Source organism: Dermacentor andersoni, chromosome 1 (assembly GCF_023375885.2).
Source record: "Dermacentor andersoni chromosome 1, qqDerAnde1_hic_scaffold, whole genome shotgun sequence".
Lineage (NCBI taxonomy): Eukaryota > Metazoa > Arthropoda > Arachnida > Ixodida > Ixodidae > Dermacentor > Dermacentor andersoni.
Genome location: NC_092814.1, coordinates 265,078,504 through 265,102,501, shown reverse-complemented (window position 1 = coordinate 265,102,501; position 23,998 = coordinate 265,078,504). Strand labels below are relative to the sequence as shown.

The 23,998-nt window shown below is 48.1% G+C and overlaps 1 protein-coding gene across 5 annotated transcripts in view; it reads left to right on the top strand.

Moving 5' to 3' along the window:
* Positions 1–23,998, top strand: part of LOC126548203 (EEIG family member 2) — a 100,524-nt gene that overhangs the window by 61,808 nt on the left and 14,718 nt on the right. For 3 of the 5 annotated variants that reach the window (XM_055063087.2, XM_050196349.3, XM_050196346.3), the window contains exons 6-7: positions 1,136–1,310; positions 10,751–10,850. In XM_055063087.2, the coding sequence (XP_054919062.1) occupies positions 1,136–1,310; positions 10,751–10,850 (275 nt within the window). The remainder of the gene's footprint in view (positions 1–1,135; positions 1,311–10,750; positions 10,851–23,998) is intronic. The other 2 variants (XM_050196351.3, XM_050196350.3) reach the window with 1 other exon arrangement.

Sequence of the window (23,998 nt, the reverse complement as noted above, 5' to 3'; positions counted from 1 at the left end):
AGTGGAGGTGAACGTGAATGTGAGTGAGTGAGTGCAGGGCCTGGAAAAATTATGGTGAGTGATTTCCTAGGTATACTTTGTGGCGCAAAATACATTTCTGGAAAAGGGACAGAAGAAAGGGAGACAGTGAAGCGCCCCTTTCTTCTGTCCCTTTTCCAGAAATGTATTTTGCGCCACAAAGTATACCTAGGAAATTTAAGCACCAACTTGCCCAAGAAGAAGTCCTTATGGTGAGTGAGTGTGAGTGAGTGTTCTCCCACACTGCCGACCTATGGTAGCTTGGCTACGAAATCTCACTAGTCAATGCCAGAAGCTGCATCCTCGTCTGAACAACCAGAGAAGTCATCCTCGTGCGATACTCCGCAGGCATTCTCGACAGCCAAAATGACGTTGTCCACGGTGCCGTCGAATGCATTGGATATGCAGAATTTCTTAAAGCCAGTCTGGATAAATTCCAGACTGGCCTTACGGGGCGCATGATGGAGGAACTATATTAGCCGAGTGCTTTTGCTTGCTTTGTTTAAGATTATGGGTCAAGATTCTTTGGTCATAAATAAAGGTAGATAGCTCATTTTGGGTAACATTCCCGAAAGAAAAAAGAAAGGTCTACTTCGAGCAAATACAGTACATAGAAGTCAATGCTATTTAGGTCGGGACCACAACATAGCTGCCGGGAAAACGCGACGGCGAATAACGTAACTGTACCATCAGTCACAACTTTGCACAAGACACACTGATGAAAATTGCAGGAAAAGAATGTCATGTGTATTCTGGAAAATACAGCATATATCGTCAAAATAGTGTTGTAGGGCTTTTCCTGCCTGGCTTCTATGTTGTAGATACCATAGCAGCCATTTAGTAGTTGCTCAGCTTAGCTTTCCCTAATGCCAAGATAATTTTTTCAACCCCTAGACTACTTACTCTCAAAAGTGATGGTAGCCTTTTGTTTTGATGTGTTAGCCACCTCTCCTGCACTACTGGCTTTTGCTGTTCTCTGTTATTGCTGGTGCCAAGGGTTCCACATCAGCATTTTGCAGTTTTAAGTGACGTAAATGTGGGCTGATTGGATTGTGCAACTTATTTTACCTCTTCTCTTATTTTACCTTATTTTACCTCTTCTCTGAAAACTATGCAGAAGGGGGAAATGGTGGCGTGGGGTGCCCAGAGCCAGGCGAGCCCAGGCGGGAGGAGGACTTTGAACAGTGCCACTCACGCAATTCGAGCTATCACAGCCAACACTCTCGTGGCTCTGGTTATGGCAGCCTCCAGTCACACTCGCGACAAGGTAGCTCCGAGTCTGGACATGTCAGGTGGGTCTTCCTCCGATTCAGCATAAAGTTGAGGCATATACACTTTCACAACTGATTAAACCAGAAGCATTGAATGTAGTGCATAGCCGTGATTTGTGCATGTGTTGAAGGTAACCTGGCGGAAAAGGCGCCAATCTATGCATTTGGAGCAATTAATGCTATAAGTGCTTCGTTTTAACTCTGGTACTCGTTAAGTCAAAAATGTGTCATCTCCAAATGTTAACTAAAAATTTCTCTCTCTCTCTCTAGCTCTTTTTTTTTTTTAGTGTACAGTAACTAAAAATCTTTCTCTCTCTCTCTCTCTCTCTCTCTCTCTCTCTCTCTCTACCTCTTTTTTTTAGTGTACAGTAGATACAATCTCATCCAAGAGCCTAACACCACAAAAACAGCACAGGGAATACTCTGTGCATGGAAAATGTACAGTGTCTGGCATGGAAAAATGATTGTTGGCCATTTGCTGATGTTCTGTTTCATACTTATGTGTGCTGACACATAGAATATTACTTTGACCAACTGCAGTTCATATAACACCTCGATTGAAGAACATTCCTTGTGTAAAAAATGTTTTTTTTTTTTTTCAGTTTAGTTCAATTGAAAATCCTATTTTTTTCTCTTAAAATGTAGCAAAACAATTTTTTTTTTCACTTTCAATTTAATGAAGTCCACACAAATTGCAGCATGTACCTGGAAATTTTGTGACAGCAAAATATAGGAGACATCACCCATCACCAAATTCATTTGCACTCAACATTTTGCATACAACTGTCAGCAAGTGATGAAAAGTGGCGGCTGTCAAGCAAAGGACAACATGTGCTGCAGTTCTGCTTGTGGATGTACGGCCAAACCTCTTAATTGAAGCAGCTTGTCAGTACCTAGAAAGGCAACACTGAAATTACAACAATAGCAGCAAGCTTGGTCGTTGCAGCTCATGTCAGTGCGGTATTTATGCATGCAGTATTTATACACACCTGTACAGTTGAACCCACTTATAACAGTCCCAGATATAATAATCTATCAGTTATAATGATCACATTTCAGTGCATTTACGATTTTCCAACCCTGCCTCTTGAAACTGCATTGAAATGTAACAAAAATGTTTTTAATCACCGTACTCTTACAACGAATGCTTCCAACTGGGTCACGGTAAAAAGAGGGCGCATCCGAAGTACTGCAGCACAAAAGCGTGACCAAACTGGGCACACAGCAGTGCGCCCCCTTGCTCCAGGTAAACCGGGACGATGATATGGCTTTCGAGATGAGCGAGCGACTGCTGCACAAGTATTTCAGAAGCCATAAAGAAGGTCACTCACTTTTCAGCACACCTCCAGGGAGGAGGAGGAGGAGGTGTATTGCATGAACAGCATGATAAACAGTTTGTCGTGCGATATCGGTTACCACGACGACGGCACTCTCGTTTTTGCACAATTGTCCATGTGGTACCACGTGCAATACTCCTATTTAAATGAATTAGAACAACCATCTATGTCATTGCATCATGGGAAGAATCGCTGCTTAAGTGTTCCTGTTGTTACTGTCGATATTGACACCACCCGAGTGGGCACGTGCTTGCAAAGGATTGGCGGCTCCAGCGCGCCATTATCACGAGATAGGAGGAGTTCAATGATGCTTCATTTATATTACAGTTCACGGGGACATTGTTTTTTCGAACATTACATAGATAACATAATTTTACTTCTCTTGTGTGGTATCCCGGCCACAGCGGCCACATTTCAATGGGGGCGAAATGCGAAAACACCCGTGTACTTAGATTTAGGTGCACGTTAAAGAACCCCAGGTGGTCGAAATTTCCGGAGTCCTCCACTACGGTGTGCCTCATAATCAGAAAGTGGTTTTGGCACGTAAAACCCCATAATTAAATTTTTCTTTTTTTCTCTTGTGTGGCTGACGTGCAGACATAATGCCAAGACCATGATGTCCAAGACCTTCACAGAATGGCAGCATGCTGCAATAGTTTTCAAAGTTTGCGCTTCAGGCCAACTAGAGTGCTTCAATCTCTTATGCAGAATATGGTTGTCTCGCTGGTAATAAAATATATCGCATGCTCTCGAATAGAAAATGGTGGCTGTGCTTGCAGTTTTGAAACTACAGGTGATGGGAAACAAGCACTATTTCGAAATAGCTATACAAGGCCGCATTTCTTTCTTTAGGTGGACGTTTCCAACAGTAATTTGCAGACAGGCGCGGGAACACGGCAGAAAAAAAAAAAAAATGACTGAAAATCTGGTTTTCGGACCAAAGTGCTATATTCTGTCATGTACCGTATTTACTTGCATAATGATCGCACTCGCGTAATGATCGCACCCCAGAATTTTGTCGCCAAAATTCGATTCTTTTTCTTTCCCGTGTAACGATCGCACCCCGAACTTGCCGCAGCGGTATGTCGTGTGCCAAGTCTAGCAAATGATGATTGCGCTTACCATCTGTCGAATGCTACGCAAACGACTCTTGAAGACGTACCAAGCGGTCTGCATGCACCTAACATTCTTAAGCAGATGCCCCATTTCATTCCTTTCATCACTTTCCGCACTTCCATGAATTTGCGGCAATCTTTTTGACGAAAAAGTGTGATCATTATGCGAGTAGATACGGTATATTCTGAAATCTTTTTCAATTTTATTTGTGCACAGCAACAATGTGTTTGTTTATATAACTTTTTTCATTTTGTTTTGCCAATTTTATTTATATTCGTTTTTTTTACCTTTTTTCCTTATAAACATATTCTTTTGGACTAGCTCCATCGGAAACAGAATTTTTTCCCCATCACTTTGATGCTGTACACTTATGTATCAAGCATGCTCTGTGATTAGAAAAATGTGTTTGCTAGACTACGCAAAAACTGCTGCTTTTCACGGGGGCAGGACAGTGTTAACTAATTATTACATGCTAGCAGTTGCATCAGAAGTACAAACAGCTGGGGGATTTTTTTTTTTCTCACAAATATCTTGAAATATGAATTCAGAATCTGCAAAGTGTGATCTTGAGAGACCTTGCATTTGGAATCTCAGAAGCATTTAGATGAAGCTTTTAGTGTTGCTCTGAATCTGTTAGTCAATCAACCTGTTGTTACTATAGCCCTCAATATGCAATTAATATGTGCACATATTGTTTTGATAAAGAATTCAATCGTGAAATTCGATGCGGCATTCAAATATGCCAGCACTATTCCATTTGAATTCATCTTGTGCAGTAAAACCTCGTTAAGTTGGATCATTCAGACTCGTCCTCTGGTCCTGGCAGGCATGTGCATTATTTAATACAATTGAACTCTTGTTAATTCAAACTTATTTCTCTGCACATCGGATAATTCGGACAACTCTCGGAGCTTTTGAATGCGAGCGCCGCAAATGTGCGACGTGAAAGAGCAAACACTGCGCTAGCATCCAACCGAAATGAAGAGCGGAGTCCGCATTTCCTTAGTCATCAGAAGAAATTGTACATAAATGACAGCAACGCCAGAACGCTTTGTGCCTATTTGTGCCTTTAAAGCATTTATTTTTGCTTTTACCGCCGCGTATAACGTCGCGTTGGCCACATGCGTTCACAATTGTGTAGTCGCCATCCATGATCGCATCGATAGCAACTGCTGTTTCGTCAGCAGTGGCTGCGAAAAACAGTAGTTTCATTTTCACTCGGTGCGCACATTCGCTATGTGCCTTCAAAACTGAGTACAGTGGAACCCCGGTTATACGTCCCCCGGTTTTGCGGCGACCCGAGCTTTACGATGGATTGGCGCAGCCCCGGCAAAGTCCCCATAGAAGCAACGCATTAAAAACCCCGGTTATTCGACAAAATTTTACGCCTGACCCACATTATACGACGACCCTCGCGAAGCGCGGGATGGAACGGCGGATGAAAGAAAAGTGCTGCAGGTCTCTTTCCTCGCTCCGTCTCTCCGCATGTGGAGCGCTTGACACCGCTCGACCGGTTCACTCTGGCGCAGCTTTCTTCCCTGCCTTGTCTCATCGTTGTTTCTCTCTCCCCCACCAGCAGCCACCCGCGACGCTCGCTGTGCTGAAATAGTGCCTTTTCTTCTCCACAATCACTTTCTCCCTCTCTTCTCGGCAGCGTCGCCTCTCATCGCGCTGGGGAAGCGTTTTTCTCCTTTCCGTTTCCCAGCAGCAGATCGTCAAGGTAGCGCGGAGAGGCCTAGGTTTATCGCACGTGTTTTTCGTCGTAATCCTAGCGACCCGCCTTCAGCGGAGGTTTTGAGTTGTGTGGAGCAATGCGACGCATGATGTCCCGAAAGCGGACAGTTCTGTCGCTCGGTGATAAGCTGAATATTATCGAGGAAGAGGAAAAGCGGCATGGAGCCACGAAAGCCAGCATTGCCCGCGACCTTAACCCTTTGAGGGTCAATGACGTAAATACAGTCAACGACCGATTTTTCGTTCCCTCTAGGGAACGTAAAAACGCCGGAAAATTCCGGCAGCCCGAAAAAATGAATGCATGCAAAAAAACTCACTTTTTTTCTCGGATCTAGAAGTAAAGGGTGAAGTACCAAGCTTCCAAAACCCTGCCAAAGCATCAGTGAAGTGGCTATAAAACGAGGCGTTCAAAAACTGTATGCAGCTGACTGCCGGTTTATTATGTACATGTGCATCGTCGGGCAGCCGGTGTTATTGCTGCAGTGGCTTGAAGAACTTGTTGATTGTTGTTTGGACGGTGTTCAGGTTGCATGCGATCATATTCGGCTCGATCTGAGCAAGGGTCATGTCAGCACTGAACACTGATGAAAGAGTCAACAGCACTCGCGCTGTAGGAGTTGAGGACGGACTTTGCGATGAAAACACTTGGGAGGTTTATTTTACATTATTTACAGTGAGACGTCAATGAACAGTCGTACAGTCATTACGGGCCGGCAGCAACTCGGACGCTGCGGCCCGCGGCAAGAAGTTCGAGAGAGGTGAATCCGGTAATGCTCTGGAATCTTCTGGAATGCTCTCGGTCTGCGTCTTTTAAGCCCTTCGATCTCTGGAAGGTGCGTCATGTTCGGCCAATGGTAGGCACCCGTGCGGTGGTGTCACACCCGGCGGCTCCCCGCGGTCTTGCCTTGCTGTGGTGCAATGCTCTCTTCAAAGGCGGCCGGTGAGACGCTGCCAGGCCTTCCCGGTACATCACAGCCATCTTGTTGTCACGGTGCATTACAGCCAGAAGGTTGTCACGGCGCATTACAGCCGTCTTGCTTCGGGACCCAATTTACTTGCAACAATGCCGGGCTATCCCCTCGCTTTCTGGAAGAGTCAAGCATTGAATAGCCCAACCGGCGGCGTACGAAGTGGGGGCCCTCAACTCGTTTGCCCGTGAGCGCCTCGGCGCTTCTCAATTAGCTGTGGTGCGATTCGATGAGGTCCGGGGAACTCGAAGGGGGCTCAGGAAACAGCCCCATATCTAACAGCGCCAACTCTGCGCTTGTAGGCGGCGCAGGCATTGGCTCCTCATTTTCAACATCGGAGTCTTCTGAATTCCCCACAACCTGACGGACTATTTCCTCGTCAGTCAGTTCTGCAGTCGAGCTCGTTGTCAGCGTCAACAAACTGTTCAAAAGTGATGGTACTGCTTTCCGCGCTTCAATGCCATCGGCGAGGACGACGAAGATGGAGTGGGGGCCATCGAAGGCAAGCGAAATCCTCAAGTTGCGAACAGTCGAGTTCGCCGACGAGCGTCGAAGCGCCTAGGCCTAGCGTCGCAGAGCACACTTGACACAACAGCACCACAGAACACCTATAACAGCACAACCGCACGCCATGCTAGCCAAAACGTGGCCCATGCGTGGCCTGCGCAAACAAACGAAATGGCGCCGCTCCGGAAACTCCGCCGGAGGCGAAAGTGCGGCGATGAACATAGCCAGTGTGGCCAGACCGAATCGGTGTGTGACGGCTAGATTCGGCTAGTTGTGGTTCAAAGCGGTGATATGCTTCGGCTGCAAGTCGATTTCCTTTGCAAGGGCGCTGCACGAGGAGCCAGAGGACCTTCCGTCGCGTCAAAAAGTCCGGAAAATTGGACGGCGGGGGGGTTTGAGCGTCCGAAACTTCAGATGTCCTTATACATTGATTCTATGGGGCTCGTGGCGGAGCCACGAAGACGTCTGAAATATCAGGCATGTCTGAAAATTCAGTCGTTCACTGTATACGGCGCCGCGAACAAGTCCAAAAATGGTTGATGCCATATATTTACGGCGCCGTCTGTACGTTTAAAAAGCACGCTAATTTCCTAACTTTCTTTTTTCTGTCATGTGCTGCCACTATGTGGGAATACAGGGAATTTTTTTCGCGCGCCTCCTTCTCTCGGTTTTCGTTGCATGGTTTGTTTTAGCACTAGTTCACTCCCGAGCGTCTATATACTACCGCTTGTGCATTGGTGGGCGGGCAGGCGGGTGGCGGTTTGGGTTTTGTTTTCGCCGGTGGTTTCGGCTTCTTGCGCTTGCAAAACTGATGGCTATCTCGTTACTAATTGCTAAAAGGGCGACTGCTTGTTTCTTGCTCGTTTAGTGCTCACAGAGGTGCGCATAGGAAGGATGCTCCGCCGTGCATGCATTTACGTTGCTTTTCTTTTTTTTGGAGACTCGCGAAAACTAATTGCATCTGTTTGGCGATAAGATGAAGATTAGCGGAAGTTTGTCACACGTTTTGCTTTTTTTACGGGCACACAACCACACAGTTTTCTTGAGTGCGCACACCTACGCAGTTCGATTACGCTATGGATGTACATATTGTAAGAGCAGGAACATTTGAGTCTTGCGAAATATTCTCATGTGCACATTTTCAAAGCCTTGAACTATAACAATTCATTGAATTTTTATTCTTATAAGTTTATTTCCTTTTTTATTGTTCTTCGTGAATGAAGAGTACGTGTATACCAACGCAAAATATTTTTTTCTCGCTTTGCGGTCACCCTAGAAAAATTACGGTAAATTTTTTCGAAATAAGTCCCTAAGCAGAACTGTAATCTGCAATAAAAAAAATCGACCCTGGGCGGTCGCACATGGCGAAAAAAATCCACCCTCAAAGGGTTAAGATACCCAAATCTTCGCTTAAGACCATCCTGGCAAACAAAGCGGTGATATTGCAGAATACGAACAAGTTCGGGCTCAAGTGGAATGTGGCAAAAGAAGGAGAGCATGAGAAGCTAGAAAAGGTTCTCTTCAAGTGACTGCATCATGCACGGAGCTCTGCGTTCATGTTGACGGCGCCATTCTAAAAGATAAGGCGGACCTTGTGGAATTGCGTCTGGGCATCGGTGGCTTTCGGCCATCGAACGGGTGGCTGGATCGCTTTAAAAAACAAAACAGAATTCTGTACGGCTGCTCCTGCAGAGAAAGCTTTTCCGTGGATGTTTGGACGGTGAACGAGTGGATGGAGTCGCTGCCGGAGATGATTGCTGCATACAAGCCCTGCGACGTTTTCAACGCCGATGAGAGCGGTATTTTTTACCATATGGAGCCCGAGCAAACCCTTGCGTTTAAGGGTGACCGCCGTCATGTTGGCAAGCGTAGTAAAGAGCGTCTCACGGCACTATTCTGTGCTAATGAGGACGGTTCCGAGAGGCTGCCCGTGCTCGTTGTTGGAAAGTTTGCAAAGCCACGGTGCTAAAAGAACTTGAAGACGCTGCCGTGCAGCTACAACTTCAACAAAAGGGCGTGGATGACGTCTTCGCTCTTCAGCAATTCTTTGCAGCAGCTGGGTAATAAAATGGGTGCTAAGGCGAGGAAAATATTGCTTTTCGTGGACAACGCACTGTGCCACCCACCCGATATGTCCAACCTGAGGAGCATAAATGTTTTTTTTTCGCCCAACTGCACAAGCCGGCTCCAGCCGCTGGATGCCAGCATCATTAAATGCGTCAAGCAATGGTACTGGAAGCAGTTAGTGCAGCGTCGGCTGGCGGCTATGGAGCGTAGCGAGTCGGAAAAAGAAATCACTGTGCTCGACGCCATGCATTTGATTGCCAGTTCGTGAAATGCAGTGTCGCGAAGCACAATCGCTAACTCGTTCAAGCATAGTGGCTTTAAGAGAGACTGCCTCCTCAGCTGGGGACGCAACAACCTTGATGCTGCTCGAGGCCGATGCAGGCTTCGCCGACGACAATTTCGAGGGTTTAAACCTCACCATGACCTTTGCCGAGTACGTGGAGGCCAACAACAACGTTGCGATCTACGGTGAGGTGTCGCTGGATGACGCCATCGAGGAGGCTTTGCCTAGTGCCGACACCACTGCGACATCGGACGAGGACGACGACGACGCCACAGATGCCGTGCCTGTGCCTACCACGTTTGCTGAGGTGCTACGGCACATAGACGGCATCCGGAACTTCATCTGTTCATGCGCCGCCGCAGAGGATCTCCTTTTGGACGTTGCCCAACTCGAGCGAAAGCTCTTTGTTCATGGATCAAACGAGGTCCAAAAGAAACTTACCGACTTTTTTAAAGTTCGCGCCGGCTGGCGGGAATTGCGGCAAAGGGCAGTGGAGTGCCGCAAAGGTTCGTTTGAATAAAGCATGATTGGTACCTGTACTGCAGCATTGATTCTTATCGCATTTACTTTTTTGGTAATTTGGGTTTCCAAGCCCTGCAGAGTATGTTAGTAGTTTACATTGAAGTTTCTCGTAAATTCGTCGTGTGAAATAAGTAGTATTTTTATAGGCATAAATTATGTTCGGATTTTACGATGCCCGCATTTTACTACGCTTTTTCGTGGTCCCGAGAAAGTCTTACAATCGGGCTTCCACTGTATAGTTGCTATCCTTGACTGCGTCGATAAAGACTGCGGTCGCCTGCAGTTATTGCCGCAGACGGTGATTTCATTTTGACCCTGTCCGCACGTCGGCTACGTACCTTCAGAACCGCAAGGTCGCCGTCCATGATCATGTCGATAAGCAGCCGCAAACAGTGCGAAGCTGTCGAGGATGAAGAACTCTGGCTACGTCATGATGGGACAGACGGTCTGTTGGTAACTAGCTCACTGGCTAAAAAATAATCAGGATGTCCACGTCGTAGTGAAAAGTGTGTCTCAGGTGAACACGCACGCTGTGGCCGCACTGCAAAGGAAGTCACGAGGCCTTCACTGTTGCGAGCACTAATCAGTCACGAGATGATGAGAATTCCAGCTTCCACACTGCTTTTGCACAAACCAGAAACAGGATTTGCTGGTTCATTCAGTAAATAAATGCGGATAAATAAACCCACTCGTAAATAAACCCACTCATAGCGCACGTGCTAATGTAGTAAACATTTGTTTATGGTTTTCTTGAAACCTTCGATAATACAACAGTCGATTAATCCAGACATTTGTTTCTGTCCCATCAAATCCGAATTAACAAGGTTTTACTGTACTAAAATTTCACTCGTTAGGGTGCCTGTATGTTTCCCAGAATAGTACATGTTTTGAAAATATTCAAATTTATGCACCCCTTCATATTTGCAGGAACCTGAGCTCTGGTTCGAGCTATAGCGACACATTCCCAGGATCCCTGAAACCTCCAGATCGAAAGCGCCCCATCAGCAAGGTACAGAACTTGCTTTATGTGAGTGTTCACTCTTGCTTCATCTTTCCCTATTTTTCACATGTGAATTGTCGCATCACGTGGTTGTCCTCTGTTGACTATCTTCTCCTGTAGCCTCTTCAAGCCTTGTGGTTGCATGCATGATAGTTTGGCTATTCTGATGTGCATATTTGTACCTTGATTCACTCATCATTATGGACACAGTGGGCTACTAGTCTTATTCCTCATGGCTCCAAGAGTTTCTGTGTTGGATCAGTAGCTGATGCCTTCACAACTTGTGATAAAGATTCAAGAGGCCATAGGTAGGAGCACAGGTAGTGACTGCAGCCCTAGGCAACCGCACTCTTTTCGTTTATTCACTCCCCTGTAGTGAAGAAGTTTAGCCTTCATTCATCTTCTTTGGTTGCTGTGCATGCTGACCAGCAATTTTATGCAGAAAAAGCACACACTGTCCATTTGTTTTTCATTTTATTTAGAAGTGGACGAATATAATTTTTTTAATACTAATCGAATATGAATAGTAGGTGTCAAATTTCAAATTGAATAGTCAGATGCATATATTCACAGCAGAAATATTTATTTCCGTATAATTAGGTACCATGTCTGTATTGAATATGCAAAAAGGACTGCTAATTATCAGAAACAAAGGATCAGTTTTAAAACCAAAATCTCCAATTATCATGAGAAAAACTGTATGAGTAGCCTCTCAACAACATTAGAGTCTGGTTGCAAACAAGCCCTCCAAGAAAAGAATGGCTGTTGTAGGACAAGCTCTCCAAAAAATCGTTGCCAAAATCGTTGCCAAAAATTGTTAAGAAAAAATTAGGTTGCTGAAGGACTTATCTACCGTAGACACATGTAAAAAGGCCCGTTGCGAGACAAACACTCACACTCAAAGCATACAGCAAGTATGGCGCAGTGGGATCTTATTGCACTTGGACTTTATGTGGAACATAATGCTGCTCCACATGGACAAGTGCATTCACAAGCAGCTGCTTGTAATTCAACCATTTGACCATCTGCCTCCACGAAAGTTTTCATTTATTACCTTGGTATTCCTTTGTGGTGGCAATGAAATTTCATTACAGTCAAACCCACTTATAATGATACTGGTTTTAACACTATATCGGTTACAACAATGAGAAGCTGCTGCACCGTTGACTTTTGTATATTTTCCATGGTGAAATAACCCACATACTACAATGCTTCGATGCCGCATTATCAGTTATCATGATGAAGTCTGGCTGTTGGGTGTCCAAGCCGAAAGGTAGTGAAATACGAAATCCTTGAAAAAGAAAACGAGAAATTCGGGACGCTGCATGATGGACCGCTGCTCCAACAGCCGCTGCACACTCATTTTCCAGCCATCTCTGCACGGCTCTCTTCTGTCACCCTTCCACCCCTCCGAACATGAATGGACCACGCCAACTGTGCCGCAAGCAGGTTGCTCGCATGTTGCTCGCTGGCTCCTCATTCAGCGCAGTTCTGCGAACAGCTTAAGGGGGGACACCCCACTTAAATTTTCATTTTTTATTTGTGGCCACAATTTGATAAAACTGCCATCACTTATGTATTTTGACATGCTGATTTCAAATATTCAGTTGGTTTTCCCATGCAACAAGTACTTTTCAAAATATAAGCAATTCGTGTTTTTTTGTGTGGACTAATTTGGAGGCAAGTTCTCTCTACAATGCTGGCTGTTAATGAAGGAGACTGGCACATCAAAATGATGTTGAATGATCAGAGGTTGCAGTGCTACAAGAATGAATGTTCTAAACTGATTTATGCCGAAGTTACAGCATGTCAAACTTTTGTAAGCAGAAGGCATTAGTGTAATCCTGAAGAAATTATTACTTTTTCAAAATTTCTGTAATGATATTTGTTCACATTTTAGGCCTACTGCACTCCCATTTTGTCCACCTTTCTGACGAAAAAAGAATTATTGCAATAAGATGAGTAGAACCAGAGATATCGTCACTCCAAAACTACACTACCATCAAAAATGTCGTTTTGAGAAAACGAGAAAAAACATTTCAGGACATGTTCATGGTGATTACGGCAAATGCTTGAATACTAAATTGATCAAGGATGATACAGGGGTCCAACCAGGCAAGAATGAAACTTACGCTTCTTTAAGGGGGGACACTGTAATTCAAATAATGTTCATGATGTTTTCCATCAATATTCATGAAACTTTCCATTCTTGTTAAGACCTTTGTGCTGATTTCAAATATGTAATTATTTTTCAATAGGCCATTTAGTTCTGAAGATAAATGAAATTCATTGTTAATAATTTGCAGAAATAGGGGAAAAAATGCGCTACGAAATTCGTATTGGCACATGCCTGGGTACTAGAAAAGATAAGGAACATAATGGTAGGAATACTATTTTGATATATCAAATATTAGTAATTTTATAGCAATTCAATCTTTACTGTTCGAATTGTGGCTACCCTACTGTTTGATCTAAAGCAGAATTGAAAATTTTTAAAGCAGAAATTCCAAAATCGAACCCTACATCGTGTACAAGTGAAAAGTCGGGTGTTTTGAGAAAACGAGAAAAAAGGAATACATTCACTTTTACTCAAAAGTACAGAAATAATTTTGCATTATTTTGCAGTGAAAGTAGCTAAAAGCCACCAGGAATGTAGTCGCTCTGACCACGGCCACCCAAATGCGGCAAAAACATCGTTTAGCGCCGTTCGCCGATTCCCGGTGGCTTGCATCGCGCGCGCGGCAAGGTTGTTCACGCGGGTCGAGCTCCATGCCGACGCGATATCTCCGCAACACGCGCACGTGATAACGATCTTTATGGCGAGGCCAGATTACCGTTCGCTTTTGCCTACTGCGACACTGCCGCCGCACACCTTGCACTTGACGACATCAGTCCGTTCGCGGAGTCCTACTGAGGAAAGCGAAGCCTGCCTCGGCGTCGACTGGCGCGGCTGCAACGCCGTCGGCGCGAGTGAGCAAATCCAACACCCGCGTTGTTGCTGGCGTTGACGCAAGAACTCGAAGTTTTTTTGAGCATTCATCTCCCTCTGCAACAGATCCGCACGTTGCAACATTGCAGTGTCACGCCGAACGCAGCCGCTGTCCGTAACGATTTCACTCATTTGTGAGCTAGCTAGGCCTACTTCGGCATCGTCCGCGGTTTCGGCATCATTTGCGGTTGGCGGCGAGCTACTCTCGATGCTTTTAGAAGGAATGGAGCGCTTTTGAAAGTTATAAGCTGATCGCTTCTTCTTTCTGCCGAACTTGTGCCTCGTGGCGAACTTTCCCGGTGGATCGGACATCCTTGGGCATGTGCCAACAAACCTACGAGACGCGCAGTCGCGTCGCCTGCGGAGTGGAGCAGACGATGGGAACCTCGCGCAGCCAACCACAGCACGCGTTTTTGGTCACGTGCGCTAGTCAACGAATCGGATCGCGCGTTCGGGCTTTTTTTTCTCCCCGGATTTCAACGTCACTGGCGTACAGACGGAGTCACTTTCGGCGGGAAATTAAAGGAGGAAGGCTCCTCTTTCCAACGAGACCAAGATGGCTGCGATCGCGCGCGTAGAGAAAGAGCTACGCGCCGCGATAAAAAGGGCTGTTTTTGCGCGGAATTCAGCTCACAGTGATGTTACAAATTGATATTGCGGACGAAATACTCTTCCCCGAGATTCGAAACTTGGTGAACTAAAGGAATATTAGCTATAGATATCGAAAATTTTGTTTTCAAAAAATCGATTTTTTCGCGATTTTTTCGCCGCGAAGAGCCGTGTCCCCCCTTAATCACTCGCATTCGTCTTTGTTGGTTGCGTCAAGTCGTTCCTGGCCACGCGGTTTCTCAGCTTCGCTTGACTCGCCGCTGAAACGGAAGATGGCTGATCCGCCTGCTGGTGATCAGCAGTGCACGACGTTGCAGGGGAAAAGAAAGCGCATGGCTATAGATTTGGAAACTTAAATGCTTCTAACCGATAAGACGATCATCGCGAACGTGCTTGCATCAGATAGCAGTGGCAATGACGGCAGCGATGACACGGTAGGGCAGGCTGCCTCAACGTTGTCCTCACAGGAGGCCCGGCAGATGATTCAGTTCCTTAGGGGCTTCGTTTTCACGGGGAACCTTTTGTTGCACTACGTGGAGCACTTGGGTGCCTTGGAGAAGGATGTTGGCAAGCTTCGCGTAAAGCATCCATGGCTGACAAACATAGGGTTTTTTTCTGCAAGCCAGTGAGAAGTATGTGGCAAGGTGCTTGTGGCGATGTCTCCTCAGGTTTGTTCTGGATTTCTCAAGCTGACAAGATGCCGTGGCAGCCTTCTTGCAATGTTTAAAAGGCTGCTTTTGGGGCCACCAAAGCGATGCCTTGGCAGTGCTCGCATATTGCTTGCCACCTGTGATACCTCTTTGCACTTGTTATAGCAGGGCCATTCTTTAACGCCAACAGCTGCAGCTTGTTACACATGATCGGAGCGCCCAGGGAGCAGTTAAATTAGTGAACGCAATCAGCAGCCTGGGCGGAGGGAGGTGGAGGGGAGGGGCACTGGCCTCCCCGCCTATACAGTTTACTCACATCAGCTCTGCCATACCCCTATTTTGATTTTTTCATGCAACCCAGTTATAACAATTATCGGTTATAACAATGGAATTTTCATGGCACTTGAATATTGTTATAAGTGGGTTCGACTGTATATGAAAGTCATGTATAAACATACTTTGTTATATTGAGGATCTAAATACATGGTGCTCTATGGACAAGAAATTATAAAATGTTAAATACTTCGCTATACAGTGCAGTCCACTTCTAACGATACCACATACCATCAATGACCAATAATTCGGACTCCACGAGTTATATAAATACAGTCGAACCTTGATATATCGAACAGCGCGGTGATCGCAAAATAGTTCGATATAGCCAGAATTCGATATATAAAATCACGCAGAAAACGCGTCAGAAACTAGCGCAAATCAATCAATGAACCAATCGTGGCGCAATAGATACTCACATGAAGCTTCAAACAAAGTATTTATTTAGTTCGCTGAAAGTACTGAAGCAGCGTAGCCTGCTTCATATTAGCAACCGCGTGCTTGACCACGGCGTCCTCAACATAGTCCAAACGGTCCACAAGAGACAGTCCAGTGCCTTCTATTGCGCCGCAGTAGCGGCGTACAACAGCCAAAGCAGCTACAGCCTCAGTTGCAGTTGGGAGCGGGGCAACATCAGCGCTTGCTGGATCAGCCGCGGCAGCGTCTTCGTTTGGCCACTCAGTAGTCACTTCTGCCGCGATCTCCACGTCTGTTAACTCCGCCACTGTTTCGGTGCTGTCGTCACCACCAACGAAGTCCGCAATGCACATGATGTGTGGCTCAGCACGGACAAAGCGCTCCAACTGGCTCCACGGCCGCCTCGATCACGCGTGCACGGCGGGGGCAAGCCTCGCCGTGCGCGCGTGATCGAGGCGGCCGTGCTGGCTCCAAGCCGCCGCGTGTGTACGCTGCTACGTTCAAATGGCGCCCTCGGCGCAACCGATGTGGGCAGCTGTCGTACGCAGCAGTCTGGAACGCCGATCGCGCCGCCGCTATCTTCGAGAGTGTTGCGGGAAAGCTCGCCTCCTGTCAACAGAGCGCACTTGGTCTGGGGCGGCGGAGTTCGATATATCCATTTTACATCCAGCCCCGTTCGAAATAAAGAATTAAAAATGCATGCGATTTTCCATGTGATATAGAAATTGTTCGATATACGCAATAATTCTATATATCCGTGTTCGATATATCGAGGTTTGACTGTAAGTCAGAACTATCGAATGTCCAAAAAAACGAATGTATCCAAAAAAGACCATTTTCTTTACGTTTTAAGGCCCCAGTGCAAGGAATAAGTGACCGATTTGTTGCTGCAAGCACTTTCGCTTATGTGCAACCACGGAGTAAGACATATAGGAGGTGAAACTCCCGTCAGCGCGAGCGAGCGCGGGCGACCAGATAAAGTCACATTTGTTGCATGCGCCGACGCTACCCTATGCAGTGCCGGCACCATGCGGCGTGTCGTAGAAGCCGCAGCGGAAAAAAAAAAAAAGCAGCGCCCGGCAGGCGGCTCGGCGGCTCCGGCAGCTCCGGCGCTCACTCCGGCGGCGCCCGCTCAAAGCAGACGACAAGCAGACGACACGGGTGTTTGCTTCAGCGGGCACGCCGTAATTGAACTGCGTAGGTGCGCGCACTCAAGAAAACTGTTTTGTTGCGTGCCCATCAAAAAAAGCAACATGTGTGGCAAACTTCCGCTAATCTTCCTCTTATCGCCAAGTAGCTAGGGCAACTAGTTTTCGCGAGTCTTAAAAAAAAGAAAAGGAACGGAAACACATGCACGGCGTCATCCTTCCTAAGCGCACCCCTGTGAGCACTAGAGTGAGAAACAAGCGGTCGCCCTTTGAGCGATTACGAACGAGATAGCCATCAGTTTCGCAAGCGCAGAAAGCCGAAAACCGCCCGCCACGGAGCGAGATAGCCCTGGCTACAACCAGAAGCTACGTATAATCTTATAGCTGTCATGGAAAACGCGTTTTATTTTTTACTGTGCTCAAATGGCTGAAGCGTAGCAGCAGTTGCTCTTCGGGCTACAAGCGGTAAAGAAGCGCGCGAGAGTGCCCTCAGTAGAAGTCAGGCGCGCGCGGCCGAACGGGAGCAACACGCTCGACCGGTTGCCCTGGCAACCGAAACGGCGGTAATTTCTTCCCATGCCGCCAGGTGCCGCCAGCATGAAAATATATCCGCGGGCTTGTGACCTTTTCTGGTCGCCGCAAACAGCGGAGTTTCCACTCCTATATTTCTTGCTCCGTGTGTGCAACCAAGTACGCCTGTAATTCCGCCAGTTTTGTGCTGTCGCTGTATGCCAATGCAAGGACTGCAAAGGCTCGAGTCCACATGTGAAGGCTCTGGAACACATGGCACGTCATCATCATCCAAGTTAGAGTCGCTAGTTAGAGTTAGAGAACTTGCTCCAATATTTCGTCATAGTTCAGTTCGGCACACAACACCGTGCTGTCGCCGTCTGCAAAGTCTTTAAACGTGACTGCGGCAGAAATCGGCACACTGTAGCCTAGCAGGTCATCAAATTACAGTAAAAGCTCATTAATTCGAATTCCGTGGGGATGCTATGAAAATTCAAATTATACAAAATTCGAACTAATGAAAGTCAGAGAAAAAAATAGCTCGGTTAAGGTGCGTATATAGTCTGACGTGGCGTGAGAACGCGCGCACACGCTACGTCACGTTGGCGTGAACAACGTCTATACTTCGAAGCACTGGCGCAGCCAACGTGACCGGACGCGGTCAGTGCGCCCGACGTCGAGATGGCTCTTGCTCCATCCGCGCGTTCATCGCGCTGACTGGGGCGGAGAAGAAAAAATGTCGCAGTCTCGCGCGAAAAGCGAAGCATCGATTGCGATAGAAAATTAGTACATAGCTATACGAAGTAAGGATAGTAGTTTTATCGGCCGTATAAACTTGTAAGCATTCGCTTACTAAATAAATTAGCAAGCACGGTGTCACGCGCGCACAGGTAAGCATGAACGCATCTCGCTCGATGACCGCGGAAACTCGCTGAAAAACGCTGGAGTTAGGACACGCAGCAGTAGCAGCGAGCGAATTGACGTTCGTACAGCTCTCGCTTCAACGCGAACGAAACGTAGAAAGCACATCGCATATGAAGCTACCGGCACTACGCGCACTCTGCAAACATTGCAGATCGCTTTGAAGATGAGGCCCACGCGGATGCGCACTTTGGCCATGTCGCAGATTGCTTTCAAGATGCGGGTGCGACATAGCTGCGCCGTAAGCAGCAGCCGCTGAAGAGCGTCCCCCTGTCTCTCCCTCGCCTCACCCCGCTGCCTCGCGCGCGACAAGAGAGGGCGTGCTCCGCCCCACCTTCCCCACTCGCGCATGCGAGATTGAGCCGCGTTCGCTGGCTCACCCTCGCACGCTCGTACACAAAGAACACGGCGCGCGGCGACGGTGTTATCGTCCTTGCCGCTGATCGAAAAAGCAAAGCTGCGCGACCCACGCGGTGATGCCAGCGTGCCCTCGCGCACTAGCACTCTCCCCATCCACGATGATGCGGAGTTCGAATTATCGGTGGAGGTGCGGATTTCAGTGTGAATAAGCGGGATGTGTTACATATTGCTTTCATTGCATTGTTGGACGGACCGCGGCGACTACTTCGAATGATCCGAAATTTTGAATTAACGAGTAGTGAATTAACGAGCTTTTACTGTACGTCCATATTTGAGCACGTTGTGGTAGGCGGCAGGTACAGGCTCTTCAATTCAGACTGCGAGGGCACCGCCGGTGCCATTTGACTCAGCCTGTCGATAAATTCGTGAGAAAGACTTCTTGGAGCCAGCAGAGTGCTGTCTGAAACGCAAACTAAACAAACGAGCACAGAATAGCGGAATGGTATCCGAAAAGCAAACTCAACAAACAGAACGGCGAGAGCAGGCTATGTGTGGAGTTGCCGGAGTAGGATGTGATGCTCACGATGTTGATGCCACCTATAATTCAGGTAAAGCCTCCAAAATCGGCATTTGCAGTTAAATCTGAGGAGTAGTGCTGCGACCAAGGCAAGGCCTCAAAGATTGTCATCAAATGTGTAATCTCCGAGGCCATACTTGATGTCTTGTCAAGGTTGCCAGAGGAGAAATGTGTCATAGCGTCCTCGATCACCTTGCTCCGGGGTTCCCCCGAAACCAGAATGGTGCGCCTTGCACCGCCGTGGTGGCGCACTGCGGAGGGTCAACATCGAGGACAAAACTGCACCCATTGCAGGGTGCTTGCATGCAGCGCTACTTTGCCCCTGGCGCGCAAGACGTGCGCGAAAACGCGTGCGCGCACATTTTGTTGTTTGCAGGTGCTGAGCATCTGCGGCAAGCGCTCGAACCTTGACAAACTGCGTGCTCCGACATACCTGGTTGCAAGCAAACACCAATACATTTTATCATTAATCCTGACGACCCGTTCCTGAAGACCCGTTCAACGAACCTGTCCACTTTCGGCCGCTCTTCACCACATTGTTTTTGGACGAGGTCGATCAGCATGTCGTCTTCGCTGTCAAACGAACTTGCAAAAAGCTCATCGATTGCGGCAACTAGCAGCGCTTCCTTTCTCATTGCCGACATCTCCATTAGCTAACTCCGTGAACTCCGTTGCAACCGCAGCTATCGGGCCAGAGCGTCCGCGCTCTGCAGTCGGCAGTGCGCGCGCGCGTCCCGCATTGCTTGCTGGGATTGCACCCCGGCGCACCGCCGATTTTCTCGGTGCGAGACGGGGCAACAGAAAACCGCTCCAGCACGGTGCGCTTCCGGTGATCGAGGATGGTCGGTGCGCACCGGTGCGATTGATCGAGGATGAAAGTGCGCACCAAGGCGCCCCGGTGCGCACCGGTGCGGGTGATCGAGGACGCTATCAGAAAAGTTGGTGTACGCTACAGCCACAGATGGAGTCCGGATAATTAAATGTACGGCTGGCAGCTGTCCGAAATATCGGTCATCTTTACACATTAAGTCTATGGGGCCATTGGCGGTGCCCCGAAGCTGGGGCCGTATTTTTGAAACGTTCGCCTTCTGCGATAGTTTCGCCGCCACGATAGTCACATTCAATAAATCAAGTGACTGCTTACCTGTGACGTCAGTGTGCACTACCAACAAGCGCTGTTGAACGCTTCACATCGCATGAGAAAGCGCACCGTGTGAGTGCAGAGCGGCTCGCGTGTGTTGTTTTCAAGTGTAGTGGCAGCAGTACGGGTTCTGCACACCGACTACGGTTGCTTACGGCCACTTTAGGTAAAATAAATTGAATAAGGAAGTGTGAAATGTTTTATTTTAAATGAATCAACAGATATCGCTGCGAAACGTGTGTAAAACGCCACCAAAAAGGCCACTACTAACTACCACATATCTTATCTGTATACTACACTCCACCACCAATCTAACGCCAAAAGACCCCAAAAGACGTGTTCGTTTATTCAATATATGTCGAGCGCACCCATCCACACCATGAAATTAAAATGACGTAGGCCGGAACTACTAGATGGCGCTGTTAATTTTCCGGTTTTGCTAAAACCGCCAATCAGCATGCGTCGTTGACGGAGGCGTGGTCAAGGCGATAGTTTCGCGAATACGAACATTTCGGAATACGGGCCCTGTCCGAATTACCGAGCATGTCCGGATTATCGGTGTTCGATTTATCGGTTGGCAATTGTATAATGATATATTGGTTATAACAATGAGTCAACTTAAGGGGGGAAGCGGGGATCAGATCGCGATTTTCGCGAAAAAAATCGATTTTTGAAAAGTACGCTTTTCAGAATCTACAGCATCATTTCTATCTTGTACTGAAATATTTCACCGAAAAACAAACTCTAAGCACTTAAAATAAATATATTTGTCGGTGCCGGCGTCCACAAATCCGCCCGAAATCGCGAAAAAGCCGCGAAGTTCAACGCGCGACTGCTCGGCTTTCCCGCCACGGAGCGCCGCCATTTTGGTATCGTTGGAAAGCCCGACTCTTTGACTCTTTGTCCCAGCCCTTCCCTTCCTTCCCTGCCAGCCAGCAAGCGCACAAAAAAAGAAAAACAGGAGAGTGGCAGCACGGAGCAGCCAATGGCTGCCGCGCCCCGATTGGCTCTGCGCCGCGGCTCGTTGTAAGGCGCCTCCTCATTGGTCGACGCCGCGCCATAATGGCGGCCGAGGCAAGGAGCGCAAGGAGCGTCTGCTTTTGTCCGCTGCTGGGAAGCCTTTCTGGACTTTCCTTCTCTTGTGTTTCGAGGTCGTCGGCCACGTGCAATGGATCCGCGCACGTTCGAAAAGAAGTACCGGACGAAGCATGCCTACGGGAAGCGGAAACGCAAGCCCGTCACAGCAAGGAAGAAGCGGCGATTGTCAGCAGGTGGTTCGGCCGAGCCGAGCGTCCGTTCAGAATCGGCGGAGTACGCGCCCAACGTGCTGTGCGATCTCTCGCCCAACGTGCTGCGGGATCTTGCGCCGAGTCGAGCACCAGCCAGCGATAGTGAGACGAACCATGATCTTTTGCCGTCGAAGCGCGGGCGCAGTGTTACTTCACCGGTGACGATCGACATGCCAGTGAGTCTCGCCGTACGCGAGCGTCCCGTCGCAAGTTCGTCCAGCACAGATTACGGAGTGAGCTTGCAGCGGTCATCGCCGCCCGACTGCAGAGCATCGGAGACGCGCTTCCGCGGTGTGTCGTTCAACGCCGAGATGTCTCCGCAGCCAACAACCGCCAGTGAAGGCAGTCCCATGCCATCGACGAGTTCCGGCGCTTCGACGGAGCTGCAACGCGGGCGCACGCTCGCTGCCGCGGATGCGCCGGCGGCCGACCTTGCCGCTCATCGCAGTGTTGACTGTTCGCCCAGTGAACGTCGCACTATTCAAGCTCACCTGGAAACACGATTTGTGTCCGCGGAAACTGCAGAACTGCAAGCGTCGAGAGTTCGCGAATCGCTTCGCGCGGTTTCAGCAACGGAGCGCAAGTTCGGGCTGACTGGCTCACAGGAAAATGCCATTCCCGCACCTCCAGAAGAGGAGTTTATGCTTGTTCAAGTTGCTGCTTTGAACTCGCTGATTGGTTCCCCGCTTTGCCCAACTTGTCAGCAGCCCGGCCTAGCAGTGCACCGCGAGACTGAACTGGGACTAGCTGTGAAGATGGTACTTTCATGCATTTCCTGTGGTAGTACCCTACAGTCTGAGTGGTCCTCACAAAGGAAGAGCGGCTCTAGAGCTTTCGAGGTCAACATCAGAGCTATGCAAGCAATAAAGAGCATTGGGAAAGGACCAACTGCTCTTAATGACTTCTGGGCCACCATGAATGTCTCGCATCGTGGGTTACACCACAAAACATATGATGGGCACCTCAAAAAGACTTTCAAGCCTGCCGCAGCGGCAGCTGCACACAACATCTTCACAGATGCTGTAGAGGCAGTGAAAAAGGTGTACACTGAAATGGAGACAACATTTTCAAAGAACATTACAGTAGTGTATGATGGCACATGGTTGACACGCGGCCACAGCTCCCATACCGGCGTAGGCTGTATAATTGATTTCCATACAGGGCTTGTGTTGGACTGCATAGTTCTGTCCAACTTCTGCCTTGGGTGCAGCCGACAGCCAGCAGAAAGTGACCCCAACTATGCTGAATGGAAGCAGCAACACCAGTGCCAGAAAAACACTGATGTGAATTCTGGAAGAATGGAGGTTGAGGCTGCACTACAGCTCTTCAGGCGCTCCTTGAGCAGAAATGATCTACGTTACACAAACATAGTTTGTGACGGGGACAGCCGCATGTTTCGCACTCTATGTGATGAAGAAGTTTATGGTTTTGTGCAGCTATCTAAAGAGGACTGCATAAATCATGTTAAAAAACGAATGGGGGCTGCACTTCGCTCTTTGGTGGCCAAGGCAAAGAAAGGAGAGCCACTAGGTGGAAAGGGGGGCCTGACACAGCAGCTCATCAAAAAACTGACAAACTACTATGGCCTTGCTCTGCGGAACCACTCGGAAGTCGAGGAAATGCAAAGGGCAGTAATGGCAACGTACTACCACATCACATCAACAGATGATGAGCCCCATCATGAGCTGTGTCCCCCTGGCCCCCTTAGCTGGTGCAACCACCGGTCAGCTGAGGCAGAAGGGCAGCCAGCACCAGCTCACAAGTACAAGCTTTCAGCTAAAGTTGCTGAAGCACTCCTGCCTGTGTACCAGCGCCTCTCAGACCCTCAGTTGCTGGCCCGGTGCAGAGGAGGCAAAACTCAAAACGCGGCTGAGAGTCTCCATTCAGTGATATGGTCACTAGTATCAAAAGACCAGCATGCCTCACTGTTTGCTGTGGAAACAGCAGTGCACGAGGCAATTTCAAAGTACAACTCGGGCAGTCTGAAAGCTTATTCAGACCTGTGCACAACATTGGGCCTGCGCCCTGGTGCCCTCTCTCTTCAGCGGGCTGTCGAGAAAGACTCCCAGCGAATGAAGAAGGCACACAAAGTCCATCTCCTGAAAGGACAGAGGGCTAAGAAGTCACCTGCTGCCAAGGACACCAAATTCTACAATGCAGGAGCATTCTAGACAGTGTGTGCCAGTATGGAACTTTGAGGCTTGTTTTCTCAAAAGTTTGTTTTGAGCTTA